Raw genomic sequence first — 18,152 nt, 5'->3', positions numbered from 1 at the left:
TACTGAAAAGTGGCATGGGAGGGGAAACACACATCACCGAGTTTCCCCTAACCAGTCAAGAAGCCCTAATTCCAAATGGGGTTAAAAGTCCACTGCCCAAAACGTCCAACGGCCAAGAACCTTCGCCAGCAGCTGTCACATCCAACTGCCAGCACCTGCGACAGGTTCTGATCCAAAAGCTTTCTGACCCTGCATCAGATCAAGGGCTCCCTGCTGCCATGGACCTAAAACGGGGCAGACTGAATAACCCATACACTTTCTACAGCCGAATGCAAAGAGGGTACTACGGAGCACGTAACCAGCCAGCAACGGAGGAAGATTTCATCTTCAACCCTCTGCTTCTCCGAGAGCTGCACCCTGCGGTGAGTGATCATCTGGCAGCCTTGGCCTGCTCAAGCAGCATGTCTATTCAGCAGCCGCGAGACTTGGTCGACGAAGCTCAAGCCAAGCAGAGAACTGCGTCTAAAAAGACTGTAGAAATTCCAACCAGTTACCCAGACTCCGATCACTGTCCAGAAACCTGTCCTTACCTTTTTGAAAGACTGAGAAATGAAGCTGAAAGACAAACTCAGACTCTCAAGTCACAAAGATGTGAGCTGAATGTGCAGTCGCACAGTCCAAATGAGGTCCACCTTGAACACACAGCTCCCACACACCACACCATTGGTCGAGTGAGCCTGGTACCTCCTGTGTGCGTAGCGCAAATGGACACGTTTCTCTGTTCCACTCACAAAGACCTGCTAGACTGTTTTGAGCCCTTATTGAACGCCAGACCACTGAAAATCTGGGCTCAAGTGTGTGAACTTCTGCCTTCCCAGTCACCCAGGCCACCTGAGCCAGACGGTCAGGTCACAGAGGTCGCGGGAAATCTCCCAGCTAACCGCGGGAACCCGGTCTTAGAGCACAGTTCAAGTTCGCTACCCGGCACACTTCAACCCACCATAGACTGTAGCTCCCTCTGCTCCAAGGTCATGACAGACTCACAGCTGAATGATGTAACTACAACAGACATTATTCTCACACTGTGGGCAGACAACTCAGCCTTCAGCCACACGCTGTTAAGTGCCCTCATTGAAGGAACACCGGACCTCCCATTTGTCAACATGCAAATACGCTTCCCATTGGACTTTCGTCTGTCAACCATGATGACCGTCAAGGACATCTGCGTTGTGAACTTCAAATGGAACAACCGGCATTTAACCCATCACTTCCTGGTCCTTCCAGACATCCTGATGCACTCTAGTGCTCATACGGACAGTGCAAATGAGTTGTTGTGGGCCCCAATGACTGTACAGCTTCCTGTTGTTCCTGTCAACACTGCCAACTTCCTGTCAGGCCAGACTATCCAACAGGTCTGCATCCTGATCAACATACAGGAACCTGTAGTACCACCTTACACCAAAGGGGGTGCTGTTTGGATCAACATACAGGAAATTGTAGTACCACCTTACACCAAAGGGGGTGCTGTTTGGCTCAACAGGCAATGTGGTCAAACCCTAAGCCACATGCTGGGCTCCTTCACACTGTCACCTGAAGGCGTGGAACTTGGACTTGCTCTAAAAGCCACACCGCTAACTGAAGTGTCACCCTACGTAGTTCACAGCTGGCTCAACGAATGCATGGTCACAGACATCAGCATTCCCAAAGCCCACCATCTAGAATGGATAATGGACCACGGCCCCTATGACTTTGAATGAAAGTTAACAGTCATTAACTTAATACCAGCTGCCATGGTCCCAGAAGGAAGCTTAAGCAACACAAGTTTCACAGCATCCTTCAAGAGCATCTCCATCACTTCCATCAAACTGGTACCCACAGAACAGGTGCACAGAACGGAGCTGATGGAGGACAAACACCTTGCAGTACCCACAGTCGCTAACCAGCCTGCCTGTGAAACTCAGGAAAGCGCTGCACCTCGGACAGCCAACCTGACAGCTTACACTACAACAGAGGAGCCCTTCCCAAGGTTTGAGCCTAAAGGCCAACAGATCCAGAAAGATGCAAGTGCGCTAAAGAATGATGCAGACTGTCGAAGACTCAGAAACGTCTTGCACAAATTCAAAGTGACATTTGACAAAGACCTTTTATGCTGTGGTCTCACTAAACTTCACACAGTGCATAGTGCAACACACCCAAATGCTCCTCCCACCTTAATCAGGCAGTACGAAGGTCACATCGCCCCACATGAACCAGTACAGGAGGTTGTTCATTCAACAGAAGGAAAAGGTGTTATCTGCCCATGCAACAGCACCTATTCAGTCCCTACCTGGTCCATTGTCAAACCAGACAGCAAGTGGCGACCCACCAGCGACTTCAGGAGGCTGAACCAGCAGGTGCCACTGCCACAACGTGCCAGAAAGCACAAGTCTGCACGGAGCGGAGATTCAGCTGCCTATCAAAACTGCTATAACAGCACACCAGCGTTGACACTTGAGATACTGGTACCCCAACAACAGCGACCAGCCTGTCACAGATACCTCAAAGAGAATGCGTGCCAAGGAATGCCCACGGCCTATGTCGATGGACGTTCCTACAACCATGAGGGCATCCCACAGGCAAATGCAGGGGTACGATGGTTAAGAAACCAACCCTGCCAACCACAGAACAGCAGGTGGGGTCCCCAGTCATGTCAATATGGTGAAGCAGCAGCTACCCTCAAAACCCTTCACGTCTCCTCAGCTCATAACATCAGGGAACTCATGTGCACAGACTCACACGTTGCCAGACCTTGTTTCACATGCCATCTTCTGGGCTGGAAACAAACTGGTTTCAAGACTGAATGCAACAAGCAGGTGAAACATCAACACATGTTCCAGACACGTGATCACCTCACCCAAGCACACGACATGATCGTTTACTGGGAAAAGGTGAAAAGATGCTTGAAGCAACCAGGGCGTGACAAAGGTGTGAACGACCAAACTAATGCCCTTGCCAAGACTGGCACACTGCATAACAAGCTATGGTCACACCCACCCCATTCACCCACCCTTAGTGTGGCAACAACAACCCGCAGCCAGCGGACTGTTCCTGCAACATTTCCCACCTTACTGCCACTGCCACTGACAACCAAACTTTCCAACATTTCCATTCGACATGTTTTGTACCACCACTCAGACCCCTCCAACCTCCCGTTCCCGGCATCTGGTCCCACGGCGGCCCCTAGCAACAAACGACTGCACGAGACCGACCACATGCTGCGTGTGGGAATAAACTTTCTAAAGTATGTCCCTGATGTCCTCACAGCGCCAAAGCTTGTACTGCCACAGGGCCAAAAGGGGGTGAACTGATATACACCCACGACACACCATGTGCCAAACACCATGGCACCAGAACTACGGACGAGACATTAAAACAAGTGGCGCACTGGCCCAGCATGCAGCAAGATGTGGCAGAGCACGCCAGAGGATGTCAAGTTTACCGTCATGTCCAGACTGCAAACGCAAAGCACCGAGCTTCACTGCAAAACCGAGGAATCACATTTCCACGGTCAGTCGACCAGAAAGACTGGACGGTAAAACCTCCTCTGATGCTCATGGCCATCACAGACACCGTACAGGAGTCAACTCAGGTGTTCCCCACAGAACTACTGATGGCACGGCAGGTGCCACTGCCGTTGCATCTGTACCAACCAGGAGACTTGAGTCTCATCACAGCCTGCTCCCCTCATCAGCATCGCAACAAGCTCCGCCTACAACTGAGAAAGCAACTCGCAACACAGAGCCAAACCCTGCAAACCACCTGCAAATCCTGGAAAGGTATTGCGGTGGTTCTCCGCACTCACAGTTTCCTGCTGATCCAAACTGCGAACTCAAGGAAGCAACTGTTTACAGTCCTCCAGAATGACTTTGCCCAAAATCAGCTGGTTATAGCTCTGTTGACAGACCTGCTGCGAGAAATTAGCTTCTCTATGGACAGAGTGGCTATGAATAGGAGTCCTCAGTATCCTACACAAACTGTGCTGGACTTTGCTACTGGCAGACCCAAAGACATGGTCAATGTCAGGTGGCGGCAACGTAACACCCATGCCAAGAAACACACCTCAGTTGCGGTAGCCTACCACAACAGCAACCCACGGCTGTGCCCGGCTCCCCACTTTCGCAGGTGTAGTTTCACCAAAGACTTTCAGTACTTCTGCCCAAACCAGCTCTTCCTCAGAAACCACACTGAAGGAATGGGCCGGTTGCAGCCCATGACCAGCGACACACGCTGCCCGGCCAAGCCTCGCACCCCAGTTATCGGAACACAAGCCGAGACTGTGGGTGATCGACTGCTCATCCACACCCCCACTCATGCTGCCATCGTAATCTACAATCAGCACAACACCGCCACTCATGTCAGGCTGCCCAATCCAAGTAAGAGGATCCATTTACCCCTGAGTTCCATCCTTTATCACAGCCACCTGGCAGTGCACTGTCTCTCAAGCAAAGAGGACCAGTCAGAACTGGAAATCCCATCTTCCCCCAGGGATCACAATCACACCTTAGATCCAGGAATGGAACTGAGGATTGACAAAGGGGGGTCCCAGCTAAGTGACAGTACTCCCACTGATGCAGCCCTCCAAGCACTCTCACGACTGCCTGTCCTGACCAGCTCACCTAGAGCCCGAGCTTGGACTGCTGCCAACACAATCCGTTGCCTCTCCATGGCAATCAAGTACGCACTCGCCCTGGGCCTGGCCTTCATCCTATCCCAAGGGATCAAAGGGATGCAAGAATCCACGGACAGGTGCTTATCTGCTCTCCCTCAAGGACCAGTAGGAACCACCTGCTGCGTGACCATCCGGATCCATGTGCCATCGAACTTGGTTACCGTCCAACGAAGTCCGCACAGGAACTTCGTTGGCCGAAAGGGGGAATCTGTAGCGTATGCACACGTATCAGGATAATCAATAAACTTTGGAATGTTCAGAACGCCTTTAGCATGCTGGACTGGGTTGTAAAACCCCCCCAGAGACTGACCAGATCCACATTCCAACACCCCACACACACAGGGACACACAAAAACACACACACAGACAGACACAGAAACACACAATCATACATTTTCAACTGTATTTGTAAACTACCACTATGCTGAAATATATATTTCATATATTTTTAGGGCCTATGCATGTTTCCTAGTGTTTAAATGAGTGTATTTGTGCTAGTGTGCATTTTAACGATATAATTTTGTCTGTAAACCATAACTTCTCTCCTATGCCTTTCTGACCTATCGAGTTTGGTCTCTCCGTAAAGCTCCGGACACGAGCTAGTCACTGAGATATGTCACACCGCTGATAAATGCATTTTTCTATGTGTTTAATGATACTGTGAAGAACGCACTCCATTTGGAGATCTGATCTGAAAGTCATAAATCATGCAGATTAAGTCGTGAGGCCAAACAAAGGAAAAGCTTTCCCGCCAACTTTGCACCCATGTTATTGGCTACCCCACCTCAAGGAGGTGTGTCGGCTTATCTGTCATAAAAGCAAAGACGCAAAATTTCTGGGTTCTCTCCCGATTGTCTCACGAGCATCTCGTGCACGTTTTTCCCGGACCCCTCCGGTGACCACGCGCTGCCACCGCGCTCAGCTTCGGGATCGCCATCTTCCAGCGAAACTCACTCTCGTCCTCAGTTCAAACCTTCCCGCTGAACGGAGGAAGCCAACGAACTGCACCAGCGCTAACCTGAAATTCGACACACGCAACCAATGCAAGTATACTGCCGTTTCTCAATCTTAGATGATGAAACTGATTTCCGTGCTGGCTTAGGACTGGTTGTGAGTTTGCTACTTGCCTTCTCTCTCTTTCCTTCTCTACTTCTATTCTTGTACATAGGTGTGTATTTTCTTGTATATATATTTAGAACCTCTGTATTCGTAGTTTGCATATATTAAAACGTTATTCATGCTCGATTGTTCTGTTTGTTCTTTCAGCGGAAAACCCAAGTCACTTTAACGTTTTTTCGATCGCTTTATGCTTTAGTTATTTTCATGGCCAGAGAATAACTCCGTTTATAATATTCTGTGAGGGACTTAGTTTGCTGGACAAACGAGCAGTTTCTCTAAATAATTATTAAACCAGAACTAATCATATATGTAATTGATTATAATTCGTTGTAATTGATTCACAATATATGTTTAATTCCCCATTGGGTCGATATATGAATCATAATTTATTCATAACCTTATGAATTATTATATTCATATTTCATCCATAAATTGATTAATAACCGCTACATTTCGTTACAAAACATAACATTTATTAAAGCCAATTCTATCCTGTTGATTGGCATCTAAACTTCTCTTGTGAAAGAGGTTCACTTTCCGGTGAGGCCCCTTTTAAGACAGGTTCTGCATAGGGTGCGTTTTTCACGATTAACCCAGATCTCGTTGCCTGGTGTATCTCTATCGCACTCCAAATGTTAGACCTGAATTTTTAGAGTTGTTAGTTCAGCTGCCAATACTCAGGAATCCCCTTTTCATTTATACTTTTTAATATTTTTCCCCCATGGCTGATATATCTTTCTGTGAAACCCCCTGAAAGTCTATTCCACACTATTTCACATGTTCTTAGTTTTAAATCTCTCTTATCATAAGGTCCCCTAACTAAAATTTATCTTATTGTGGTTGATATTTCATTTACCACCTTCTGATGTTTAATATTCTTTATTTTAATTTTTACATCTAATTTCCCTTCTAGACATTCATCATGAATTTTTCCTATCTCTGTGGACCATGAGTTTCGACAACAAATTATTTCTTCACCACATAACCAACATTGCTTCTGTTCAATTACTTTGGGTTCTGGGTTTTCTTCATTTACAACAATTTTCAACTTTTCCTCTTTTACTATATACATTATTCCCATTTTCTCCTTTTCCTTTTGCTCCATCTCCTGCTCCCATTCTTCCAATTTCTCTTCCATCATTTTCTCCACCTATTTCAACATACTACATTAGTTCTGCTGATCCTTTTCCTGACATTGCTTCCCTAGCAGTACTTCTATTATTTTAAGTTTGCTCTCTGCCATACTCCAAATTGGTACTATTTTTTCCATCATAATCTTTACAGTTTTTGCCACATCTTCTATCCACATTTGTTTTCTATCTTCTACCATCTGCCATTCCCGTTGATTTATGTATTTTAACCCTCTAACTATCCTAACATACCCAACTATCACTGCTTCTATTTCTCTTGCCAAATTTATCTCCTCTTGTTCTCTTTCTCCAATCAAATTGGCCAAACAATCTTCTAATTTATCATTATTCTCCAAAATTTTATCTTCCTCCTGTCGTGCTCTTTTTCTCTCTGTGGCAGAATCATCACTACTCCCATAGCTATACTCTTCCTCCACTGTGTCACTCTGGTTCAAAATTTCATCACATTCTTTGATCAAATCAGCCAATCTATCACATCCTTCACAATCTTTAAAATTATCAATTTCAGGCATTGACAAATCTGAGGGTTCTTATATCAGTAAAATCATCATCATTGCAGTCTTCTGTGTTCTCACCCCCATTTAGTTCCATTAATGTACGATTGTCAATTTCTCTAACATAGTAATCTAAATCATTTTGAGATAAGGTTTCATGCTTGGTGAGATCCATCACCCCTCTAATTCTTCTTAATGAGGAGCCCATAGGTCCCCTGAGCAGCCCCCTCTCTTCTCCTCTGTTGCTCACGAAGCTCCCGTCTTCATCTGACATTGTTCCTGTCTAAGAAAGCCCAATGTCGTTAACTCTTTCTACTTTTTGCCTGTGGAACAACACTTCAAATAATCCCAACCACAAAATTATCAGCATTTCAATTTTCTTTACTTTATGTGCAATTGCCAATATGGTCAGCACCATTACCCACATTATTCCTTTACCTATTATTATTTTAGTCTCCAATTTTTTCACATGTCCTTTCATTAATTGCTTAATTGGGTTCACAAGATCTGAAACTAGCATTATAGCAGTTGTTATCTCTAGCACACTGAAGGCAATCATCAGATTTTCAATTCTTACTTGTGGAATTTCAATTACACAATCCAAAAATCCATATATAACCAGCATTGTTCTTTGGAAGTCTCCTATGCTTCCTTTTACAAGTTTAAATCTGGTCATAAAACTCAAAATCCATAATTTCAAAATCAGGTTAAATCTGTTGTAGACTAATCTTAATATTAATTTGATTATCATTAAAAGTCCAATTCCAATCCTCATGCTATTTTCCTTGTTTGGGTACCAGGACCCTGGTAGGATGCAATACATCCACCAAACAAAAATTCTTAAGGAAAATCTCACCCATTCCAAATTGTCTTCAGTGCATTCATAAGCTCTGGTGAAGTTGCTTGAATTGCTTGCCATTGTTCTCTTTTTCTTCAGACCCTTTCAGTCTCGTGTCTTTGGTCAATAATATGTGTAAATTGCAATACTTGCCTTTTTTAAACTCACCCCCCCCTGCTACTCGTTGGGCGCAAGTTACCCCTCAAGTTAAATTTCGTTCATGGCCTTTTGAACGTGAACTCTTTGAACCTATTGTTTGGAACACTGTCAATGCTCACTCTTCTTTGAATACCCTTTTCACCTCGTCTTCACCTGCACTTGTGGTTTTACACCTCTAGCAAGCTCTCCAGCGAAGCCTGTCTGCTTTTTATATGTATTTTGGGTCTCACTTTATATCAAGCAGCCCCAACCACCATGCACCACATCAAAAAATAAGTACAATGCACTTATTGGGCTCATATTGATTTGCAAAACACTTTTGCTGACAATGTAGAAACATGTATGTACACAACAAGTGCATTGCATCAAATGATTAATCTAAATGTAAGTACATAGTAGTCAAGGCCACCCAACACAAAGCGGGTCTGTATTTTGCCTAATTATCATCGGCATATTTTTCCCTGGCCCATGGAACTTTGGTATATCAGTTTGCCTACTGCAAGCCCAGCACTGTCCTGCCCTAAGTCCTTGGCTGTACTATCTCTTTTTCTCTAATTGGTTTCCCTTCCTGTGCATCTTTCAATATTTCCATAATTCCTTTTTTTTTTATTTTTTTTTTATCTACCATTAATTTTGTAGATTTCCTGATTTATTATTTCAGACCATTCCTTCACATTACAATTATTTTGCTATATATTTTTTTATTATTCCAATTGTTCTTTCTTTATTAGCTTGTGGAGCGTAACAGGGGGAATAAACTCTCTCAATACCATGATCTGCACATAGCCCATCTATTAGCTTATTCCTAAACGGCGTCCCGTTGTCGGTTCTAAGCTCAAGGTGGACCAAACATTCCCACTGCTCTGTCTAATAATGTCTTCACACTATTTGCATTGACTACCCTACAACAGTGTATCATCGCGTAACCACTTTTACTATCTACCAACACTATAAAGTACTTTTCTCCTCTTTTTCCCCTTACTGATAATGGTCCTGCCGCATCCATTCCTACACTGCCCCATATAATTCTCGATTTGATACTCAATATTTCCTTCCTTTTGGCCCTTTGAACAAACCTCACATTTCTGTAATAAATTTCTTACTTCACGCAAAGTTAAATCATAGCTCAGTTCTTTAATTTTATTATAAGTTGCATCCCTTGATGCATGTCCTATCTCTTCATGTATTCTAATAACCAATTATTCTTTACTGCTTCCGGTACGACAACCTTTCCTGACTCGCTCATTTTCCAATCTTTAGCCCCTATCACCACTAACCTTCTACTTTGTAGCAATTTATATACCTTGTTATTCCCTTTCCATCTCCCTTTTTTACATGACTTTTTTGATAATGCACTTCTATACTTGCTTTTTGTCTTAACTCATTTATTTTCAGCCATTCTCCTTCATGACTTATGGCTTTACCTTTTGCTGTCCTGAATCCATTCTCAATCCATACACTTAAGTCATCCGTCAAGGCCTGGTAGCAATAATAACTATCCAGGATTACCTTATAGCTTCTGATCTTAAGCTGCTCACATAGGACCATACCCTCCAACAGTGCTTGCACCTCCGCTTTCTGCACACTCCCCTCTACTCTGCCTTTCTTAGTTGTAATAGTTTCATTTCTTTTCATTAGGCCCTACATTGCATTACATATAACTTTATCTAATCCATTCAACAAGGAGGTGATGCCACACTGAGTGTAGGCCCTCTTGAGTCTTTTAAGTAACATGAACATATCATGATCCCCTTTGCCTCAGGGGCCCTGACCACACAAATACCACAGACCATTAACCAAGGTCCCTGCTCTGGTCTCAAGAGCCTTCTGTATTTGCCTATCCTCCAGGCTGCCTTCCTGTAACAGCCTTCTGACCCTATGGTCTTTACCTTGCCATCCAGGTCCCACCAGCACAATAGATAGTTTTACCTTCATTGTCGCACTAATGAGGCTTTCAAATAATAGACTTGCGTCAAACGCCCTAAGTAGACTCGATCAGCAGAGTTCTGGTTGCGCTCTGTCCGAGGGGCCCTCTACTTCGTTTCCTTAGCAATCCTATTTGAAACAACTATCCACACACAAAAGGTAGGCCATTTCCCTTAGCCACCTAAATTCAACACTAGAGTTCGCTCGTGCCCCATGTTGGGCACCAAAATGTGCCGCGTCACCCCCTGGGTGGTTTCTGCCGCGACCACGTAACACTATCTTGGTCACGAGCCACTTCCTCTATTCATATTACTCAACTCCTGTAAAAGGTTTACCTTTATAGATTCAGGAGGAGTCAGGTAGGCGTATAATATTTTTTTTCTTAGATTATATTATCTCAGGGTCTACTTCTGATCACTACCGTACTTCCTAGGCCTACGGTTCAGATCTCAACCAAGCCTACCTGGGTGGGGTGGGTTAGCCTTCCGTTCAGTGCACATCTGGCTCTTCGCCCTCAGAGGACAGCTATGCCTGCTAATGCACTCCCACGGCCCACTCTGTTGCGACTGGTTGGCAACCTTGACTGACTTTGTAAAGTCCGTCGGGATATCTTTATAAAATCTATCTTTTTTTAGACAGTCACTTCTGATACCCCAAATGGATTCTCACTCTACAACAATAAACAGACTGAGACAATACTATCAGAGTTTGAGGGCAGTCCCCATTCTCATTTTATTATTTCTTGCAAAGGCAAAAGCTAAATACACCACTCTATGCCAGCTAAGCTGGAAGTTCCATGGGCCAGATAAATAATTACATTTTAAAGCTTACCCTCTTCTCTATTCAATATATGTTCTTCTCTAAGAAAATCAGGTGTCTTCTTTGATCTTCTGAGGGTTGTGGTCTGGCGACGGCTTCCGCTTGCTGCTTGCTTGTATGCTCTTTCTTTCTTCAGCAAAAACTACACAATATTCTACTACTACACTTCACTCAAGCCCACAGCATGTGTTTTTGTATGTCTTGTCTTATAAAAACTTCATAGACCCTAGAGATTCTCCAAGTTCAGCAATTTTCTGCTTTTTATTATATCTTTTAAAATCTTTATCAAATTGTTTTGAAGAGAACACTGCATTTCTCTTGACAAATGCTTTGTGAAATACTCTTAGAGCAAAAATATAGGACTCCTAAAATTAGGACTGACACGCCCATTCTTTTTCAGAGTTTCTCCTAAATATGCAAGTTAGGAGCTACTTTTAGCCTTAAGATGTTTTGTGAATATGGCCCCAGGTCTGGAATAAAATGAATATTTGTCTTTATTTCTGTTTCTGTATTCAGGGTGGAGTGAATGATAATGTGACCATGACTGCCTACATTACTGCATCATTGCTTGAACTGGAAACTCCAGTCACTGTAAGTTCATCTACAGGACACACAATATAAACTCATAGAAAACTGACACTCACAGCTTCTGTTTCTCTGTTTTTGTCACAGGATCCTGTCGTCAGTAAAGGTTTGTCATGCTTGAGGTCCATCATTGAGGATGTCAAAAACATTTACACCGCTGCTCTGCTTACCTACACTTTCAGTCTGGCTAGAGACACGGACACTCGACAGCAGCTTTTCAAGAAACTGGAGGATGTTGCTATTTCAGACGGTAAGAGGTTTGTTTCTGATGACTTTCTGTCATCATTTATGACAGTACTATTGTTTTTTGTCATGCTCATTGAGTTACTCTTGTGTCTTTTGTCATTAAGGGTCTCTTCTCCACTGGTCTCAGTCTGCATCTGCTGATGACTCTGATTCTCTGGCAGTGGAGATCAGCTCATATGTGCTGCTAGCTGTTCTCACTGCAGATTCAGTCACTACAGCTGATCTGGGCTATGCTAACAGGATTGTCAGCTGGCTTGTGAAGCAGCAGAATGCCTATGGAGGATTCTCCTCCACACAGGTTACTCAAACTGCTCCAATAAAACACAGTATTGTTGAATGTGCTGGTGTGAATGAGAAAAAGTGACATTACTGAACTAATTTATTTCCCAGGACACAGTGGTGGCTCTTCAGGCTCTGTCTTTGTACGCCACCAAAGTGTTCAGCTCTGACGGCTCCAGCACAGTGACTGTACAGTCAGCAGGAGACTCTCACCACTTTGAGGTCAATCAGGACAACAAGTTACTGTACCAGGAGAAGCAGCTGCAGAACGTTCCAGCCAAATACAGCATTGAAGTGAAGGGCTCGACCTGTGTGTCTGTGCAGGTCTGTAGTGTTCAGCTTCATTTACTCACACTCACTTTCTCTCTTGGCATTTTATGGTTATTCTGCTTTGAAACGGTTTATTAATTTATTTTTGTTTGTGTTGAATCTCTCAGATGGCTCAGTTCTACAACATTCCCACTCCTGCTGAAGCTAAAACATTGAGCATTGAAGCTAAGATTGAAGGAGATTGCAAGAAATCCTCTGGACAGTACCTATTGTTAAACTTCACTGTGAAGTAAGAACAATAACTTTATGCTATAAGACATGATTTTGGTTATTGCTTTAATTCAGTCATCATGGACTCTGATGGTTGATATTATTTTTTTTCCAGATATGATGGTCCACTGGCAAGAACTAACATGGTCATTGTGGATATTAAACTCTTGTCAGGATTCACAGCTGATACATCAATGGTGCGTTTGACTATGTGAAGTGATTCATTATTAGATTTACTGTACTGTCGCTGTGAATCTACTGTAAGATGATGCAGCTATGGCTGATATTGTCCTGCTCAATCATACATTTATTTCTAAAAAAAATCACTTTTTCCACAGCTTGAACCTCAAAGCACTTCAAGCGAATCACTTGTGGAACGGGTCGATTCTAAAGATGATCATGTCATCGTGTATTTGAAAGAGGTGGGAGAACAGCAACATTCATATGATAAGATACAGTGATTAATTTACATTTTTATTCACTGTTTATCCTCCTGCAGGTTCCAAAAAATATTACAGTCAATCACCAGTTACAATTAAAACAGATTCTTCCAGTGAAGAATCTCAAGCCAGCTGTGATTAAAGTGTATGATTACTACCAAACAAGTAAGATTTTATGTGCCATTTTTCATTGTTTTTATTATGTGATTCAAAAGTATCAGTTGGCATTAAGCTAATTTCTTGGTATCAATATTTCCCTCAGGTGATCTGGCGGAGACTGAGTATTCATCTCACTGTGAATGAAGTGTCGTGCTTCAGTTCTGCAGCTTGGATAGATGTGTTTGAATGCTGACTAAATGTTTTTATTCAGTGTTTATATCTTTTCCTGGGCAAATGAGTTTCCTGATTAGCCTGTTTTATTAAACCCAAACAACCTGAAAACACTTTGGTGAGCTTATTGTATTTTTGTTCTTGATTTGTAGCTGCTTACATACTATGGCAATATTTCAGTGTCAGATTAATTTTTTTTTGCATTCCAATTTATGCATCATTCTAAGCCATTTTATAGTTTAAAGTCATCATGAAATCAAAATTGACCCTATTTACTTTGTTTGTGCATATTACTAGTCTTGTGGTGAACAATTAATCTGTGCAAGTTAATACACAGAAAAAAAATAGGTAATACTTTACAATACTGCTGCACTAATATGCATTAATTCATGTTTAACTAATGCACAGATAATCATGTTTTAATGTATGACTCATGAAGAACTAAACCATTAATTAATGATTACTGCATCAGCAACTAATAAAGAGTCTATATGATTAATAGATTAAGCAATATATGAATTGTTTTTCTGAATTGTTGTTATTAATTAAATGTGTCATAATGTATTCATTTCTTAAAGGGTTAGTTCACCCAAAAATGAAAATAATGTCATTAATTACTCACCTTCATGCCGTTCCACACCCGTAAGACTTTCGTTAATCTTCGGAACACAAATTAAGATTTTTGTTGAAATCCGATGGCTCAGTGAGGCCTCCATAGCTAGCAATGACATTTCCTCTCTCAAGATCCATAAAGTTACTAAAAACATATTTAAATCAGTTCATGTGAGTACAGTGGTTCAACATTAATATTTTAAAGCGATGAGAATATTTTTGGTGCGCCCAAAAACTAAATAAGCAGAGGTGGGAAGTCCAGGGGTCAGAGAGTAAAAGTCCTGCCATATTTTTATTCCACCCACTGAAGCATTAATGAGATAAATAAGTGTTTAATTGAGTGATGATTGAGCATTATTGAAGACACCTGATGATAACAAGCAGAATCACCAAAAGAGAAAATCACTATTTTTAAGTTACCATCATCGAGGTCAGGGTTTGTTTTAGTTGAGCTCTTGACCCTTTAATATTAGGTTTTGTTTGGGCAGTTGCGTTAAAACCAAAGTTAAAAGATGATCAGATGTTTTCACGTAATTGTTATTTGATCTGAATAACTGAACTAATTTAGAACCCTATCTTAGTTAGGTTTACGTTATTGATTCAATAGCAGAAGATCCACTTTATCAATACAAACCTTTTTTTTTTTTAAAGTTATCCTTATCACACACACAAAAAAATTATTTTAGGCACACAGACATCAAGAATCAGCGTATGAATCTCAATGGTGACAAACATATTCTAATAAACAGATCAACTCTGATCATTAGAAAACAAGCTACTAATAAGTCACAGAAAAACAGCAAAATTTAAATAGTGAGAATAAAGAAAATTACTAAGACAATTCAGTTCATAATTTATTCATGCAGCAATGCATGATGGGAGGCATGGATGAATTTTGATTGGTGGCACCCAGAATGCATTGCAACATGCTTTATTACTCTCACCACTGTTGAGATGCACAGACTGATTCTTGATGTCTGTGTGTTTAAATAAAGTTTATATACACATATATATATATATCGTAAAAGTTGATCTTCTGCTGTAGAATCACAGTGCTGCTGTAATCAATAATGTAAATCTAACTAAGATTAGGCTCAAAATTACTTCAGCAATTCAGATCAAATAATGATTATATGAAAACATAACCAACACCACCTGATCATCTTTTAACTTGGCTTGGCTGGTTGATTTAGTTCAGACTGCCCAAACAAAATCTAACATTAAAAAGTCAAGGGTCAAGAGCTCAACTAAAACAAACCCTGACCTCGATGATGGTAACTTAAAAATAGTGATTTTCTCCTTTGGTGATTCTGCTTGTTATCATCAGGTGTCTTCAATAATGGTCAATCATCACTCAATTAAACACTTATTTATCTCATTAATGCTTCAGTGGGTGGAATAAAAATATGGCAGGACTTTTACGCTCTGACCCCTGGACTTCCCACCTCTGTAAATAAGGACTTAGTGATGGCCGATTTCAAAACACTGCTTCAGGAAGCTTCGGAGTGTTATGAATCAGCTTGTTGAATCATGATTCGGATTGCGTGTCAAACCGCCAAACTGCTGAAATCACGTGACTTTGGTGCTCCGAACCGCTGATTTGACACGCTTATTCATAATGCTCATCAAGCTTAACTTGACACATTCCTGTCCCATGAACAACAAAGCTCTGGATGCAGCAGTTCATCTGGTACAGTGGAATCATGGTTGTAGATGGTTGGAAGTTGAAATCCATGGCTTAGTGTAGATGTCAAAACCATAATGGCATATTACTTAACAATTAGTTAATAGTCATGTGCCTCAAGTAAAGTCATAACATAATGATGCATTTGCAAATCATTAGTTAATTATTAATTAAAGCAGACAATTTGAAGTTGAAGTACATGGCTTCAATCCACTTTTACACATTTAAACCCAATTAACACATTAACTTACACTATTAGTTAATAAAATATATTTTAAAGGAATTAATACATCATGAAACATTTAATTAATAGCAATCTATTAATCATATAGAAACTTTATTAGTTGCTGATGCAGTAATCATTAATTAATGATAATTAATTAATAATTTAATTCTTTGTGTGTCATACATTAAGACATGATTATCTGTGCATTAAGCATGAATTAATGCAAATTAGTGCACCAGTATTGTAGTGTTACCAGTGTCACCTTTGCTGCGATGGATTTAACGCATTTATTACAACCATATAATCACTTTTAAATTTACATTTAATCTTAATCTTTATCTCTTGATCTCTATCTCTCAAACAGCCAGACTAACGAATGACTTGAGACACAAATCAAGGCAGAGTCTATAGACAAGGCTTTCTTCTGTGTCCATAAAAATGTGTGTTTAGATCAGAAATATTATTATCCAAACTGTCACAGCTTTCTTTGCATAGCCAAAGGGGAAAGGCTGTCAAACTCCAACACTGGATGACAAAATAGCCTTTTAACCTCACTGGTTAAGGACATATTGCATATTATAATTGCATATAGTGCACTGTTAAATGTAATTAGTTGAGTTTACTTAGAAAGCTTAATTAAACTGTTGGGTTTACATTAAAAAACTTAAGGAAACCAATTGCCTTAAATTTAGCAAGTAAGTTAACGCATCATTTTGAATTGATAAAACTAGCTACCACACAGTACAGAGTACTTAGAAATCTTGAGGATTCACTGTAAAATTTAATTAGTTGAGTTTACTTAGAAAGTTTAATTAAACTGTTGGGTTTACATAAAAAAAACTTAAGGAAACCGATTGCCTTAAATTTAGCAAGTAAGTTAGCTCATCATTTTGAATTGATAAAACTAGCTACCACACAGTACAGAGTACTTAGAAAAGTCCCTGGCGTCTTGGAAAAGATGTCTGGCGCTTTGCAGGGCGAAGGCACTGGCGATGCTCCTTAGGCGGCGCTGCTTGAGAGGTAGAGGGAGCGGGCTTGCTCTGCTGAGCCAGCGCAGGCCTGGGGCGGTTCGAAGCAGACGCAGAACTGGAGAGCTTGGGCAGGAAATGTCTCATGGCCTGAGATGACTTCTGTGCCGCAGTGAATCACTCGTTGAAGCCCTCTACCGCTGGCCCAAAAAGACCGGAAGGGGAGACTGGGGCATCCAGGAAGGCCGTCTTATCCAGAATCACTACTTTTTAATCACTACTTAAAAATACATTTGTGACATATATTAAAAATAGTTTTTAAGCATGCAGTAAAATATTAATGACATTATATATTCATTACTAATACTTAGCCTTTTTACAAAACAAAAAGTTCCTACCTACTCCATTAAAGGTGCCATCGAATGAAAAATTGAATTTATCTTGGCATAGTTAACAAGAGTTCAGTGCATGGAAATGACATACAGTCAGAGGTTGGAAGTTCAGGGGTCAGAGAGTAAAAGTCCTGCCATATTTTTATTCCACCCACTGAAGCATTAATGAGATAAATAAGTGATTAATTGAGTGACGATTGAGCATTATTGAAGACACCTGATGATAACAAGCAGAATCACCAAAGGAGAAAATCACAATTTTTAAGTTACCATCATCGAGGTCAGGGTTTGTTTTAGTTGAGCTCTTGACCCTTGCCTTTATAGTATTAGATTTTGTTTGGGCAATTTTAACTGCATTAAAACCAACCAGACAAGCAAAGTTAAAAAATGATCAGGTGTTGGTTATGATTTCACATAATCATTATTTGATCTGAATTGCTGAACTCATTTAGAGCTCAATCTCTGAATTAGATTTACATTATTGATTACAGCAGCACTGTGATTCAGCTGAAGATCGGCTTATACAATACAGAATTTTTTTTTTTTTTATCACAAAAAAAAAAATATTTTAGGCACACACAAACATCAAGTATCAGCCTGTGAATCTCAATGACGGTGACAAGCAACATATTCTGATCAACAGATCAACTCTGAACATTAGAAAACAAGCTACTAAAAAGTTACAGAAAAACAGCA

At 41.2% G+C, this 18,152-nt stretch overlaps 1 protein-coding gene across 2 annotated transcripts in view; it reads left to right on the top strand.

Annotated features, from left to right (window-relative positions):
- The window catches only part of LOC137004765 (alpha-2-macroglobulin-like), a 50,419-nt gene extending 36,367 nt beyond the window's left edge, over window positions 1-14,052 (top strand). For both annotated transcript variants that reach the window (XM_067365378.1, XM_067365377.1), the window contains exons 26-34: window positions 11,671-11,745; window positions 11,827-11,989; window positions 12,090-12,283; window positions 12,376-12,588; window positions 12,702-12,823; window positions 12,920-13,001; window positions 13,143-13,226; window positions 13,304-13,409; window positions 13,507-14,052. In XM_067365378.1, coding sequence (XP_067221479.1) covers window positions 11,671-11,745; window positions 11,827-11,989; window positions 12,090-12,283; window positions 12,376-12,588; window positions 12,702-12,823; window positions 12,920-13,001; window positions 13,143-13,226; window positions 13,304-13,409; window positions 13,507-13,547 — 1,080 coding nt within the window. In that variant the 3' untranslated portion in view covers window positions 13,548-14,052. The remainder of the gene's footprint in view (window positions 1-11,670; window positions 11,746-11,826; window positions 11,990-12,089; window positions 12,284-12,375; window positions 12,589-12,701; window positions 12,824-12,919; window positions 13,002-13,142; window positions 13,227-13,303; window positions 13,410-13,506) is intronic.
- Window positions 14,053-18,152: the final 4,100 nt, after the last annotated feature.

The sequence above is a fragment of the Chanodichthys erythropterus genome, chromosome 17 (genome assembly GCF_024489055.1).
Source record: "Chanodichthys erythropterus isolate Z2021 chromosome 17, ASM2448905v1, whole genome shotgun sequence".
In the NCBI taxonomy this organism is placed as follows: Eukaryota; Metazoa; Chordata; class Actinopteri; order Cypriniformes; family Xenocyprididae; genus Chanodichthys; species Chanodichthys erythropterus.
The sequence above is the reverse complement of the archived record's forward strand: the minus strand, read 5'-3'. Positions and strand labels throughout refer to the sequence as shown.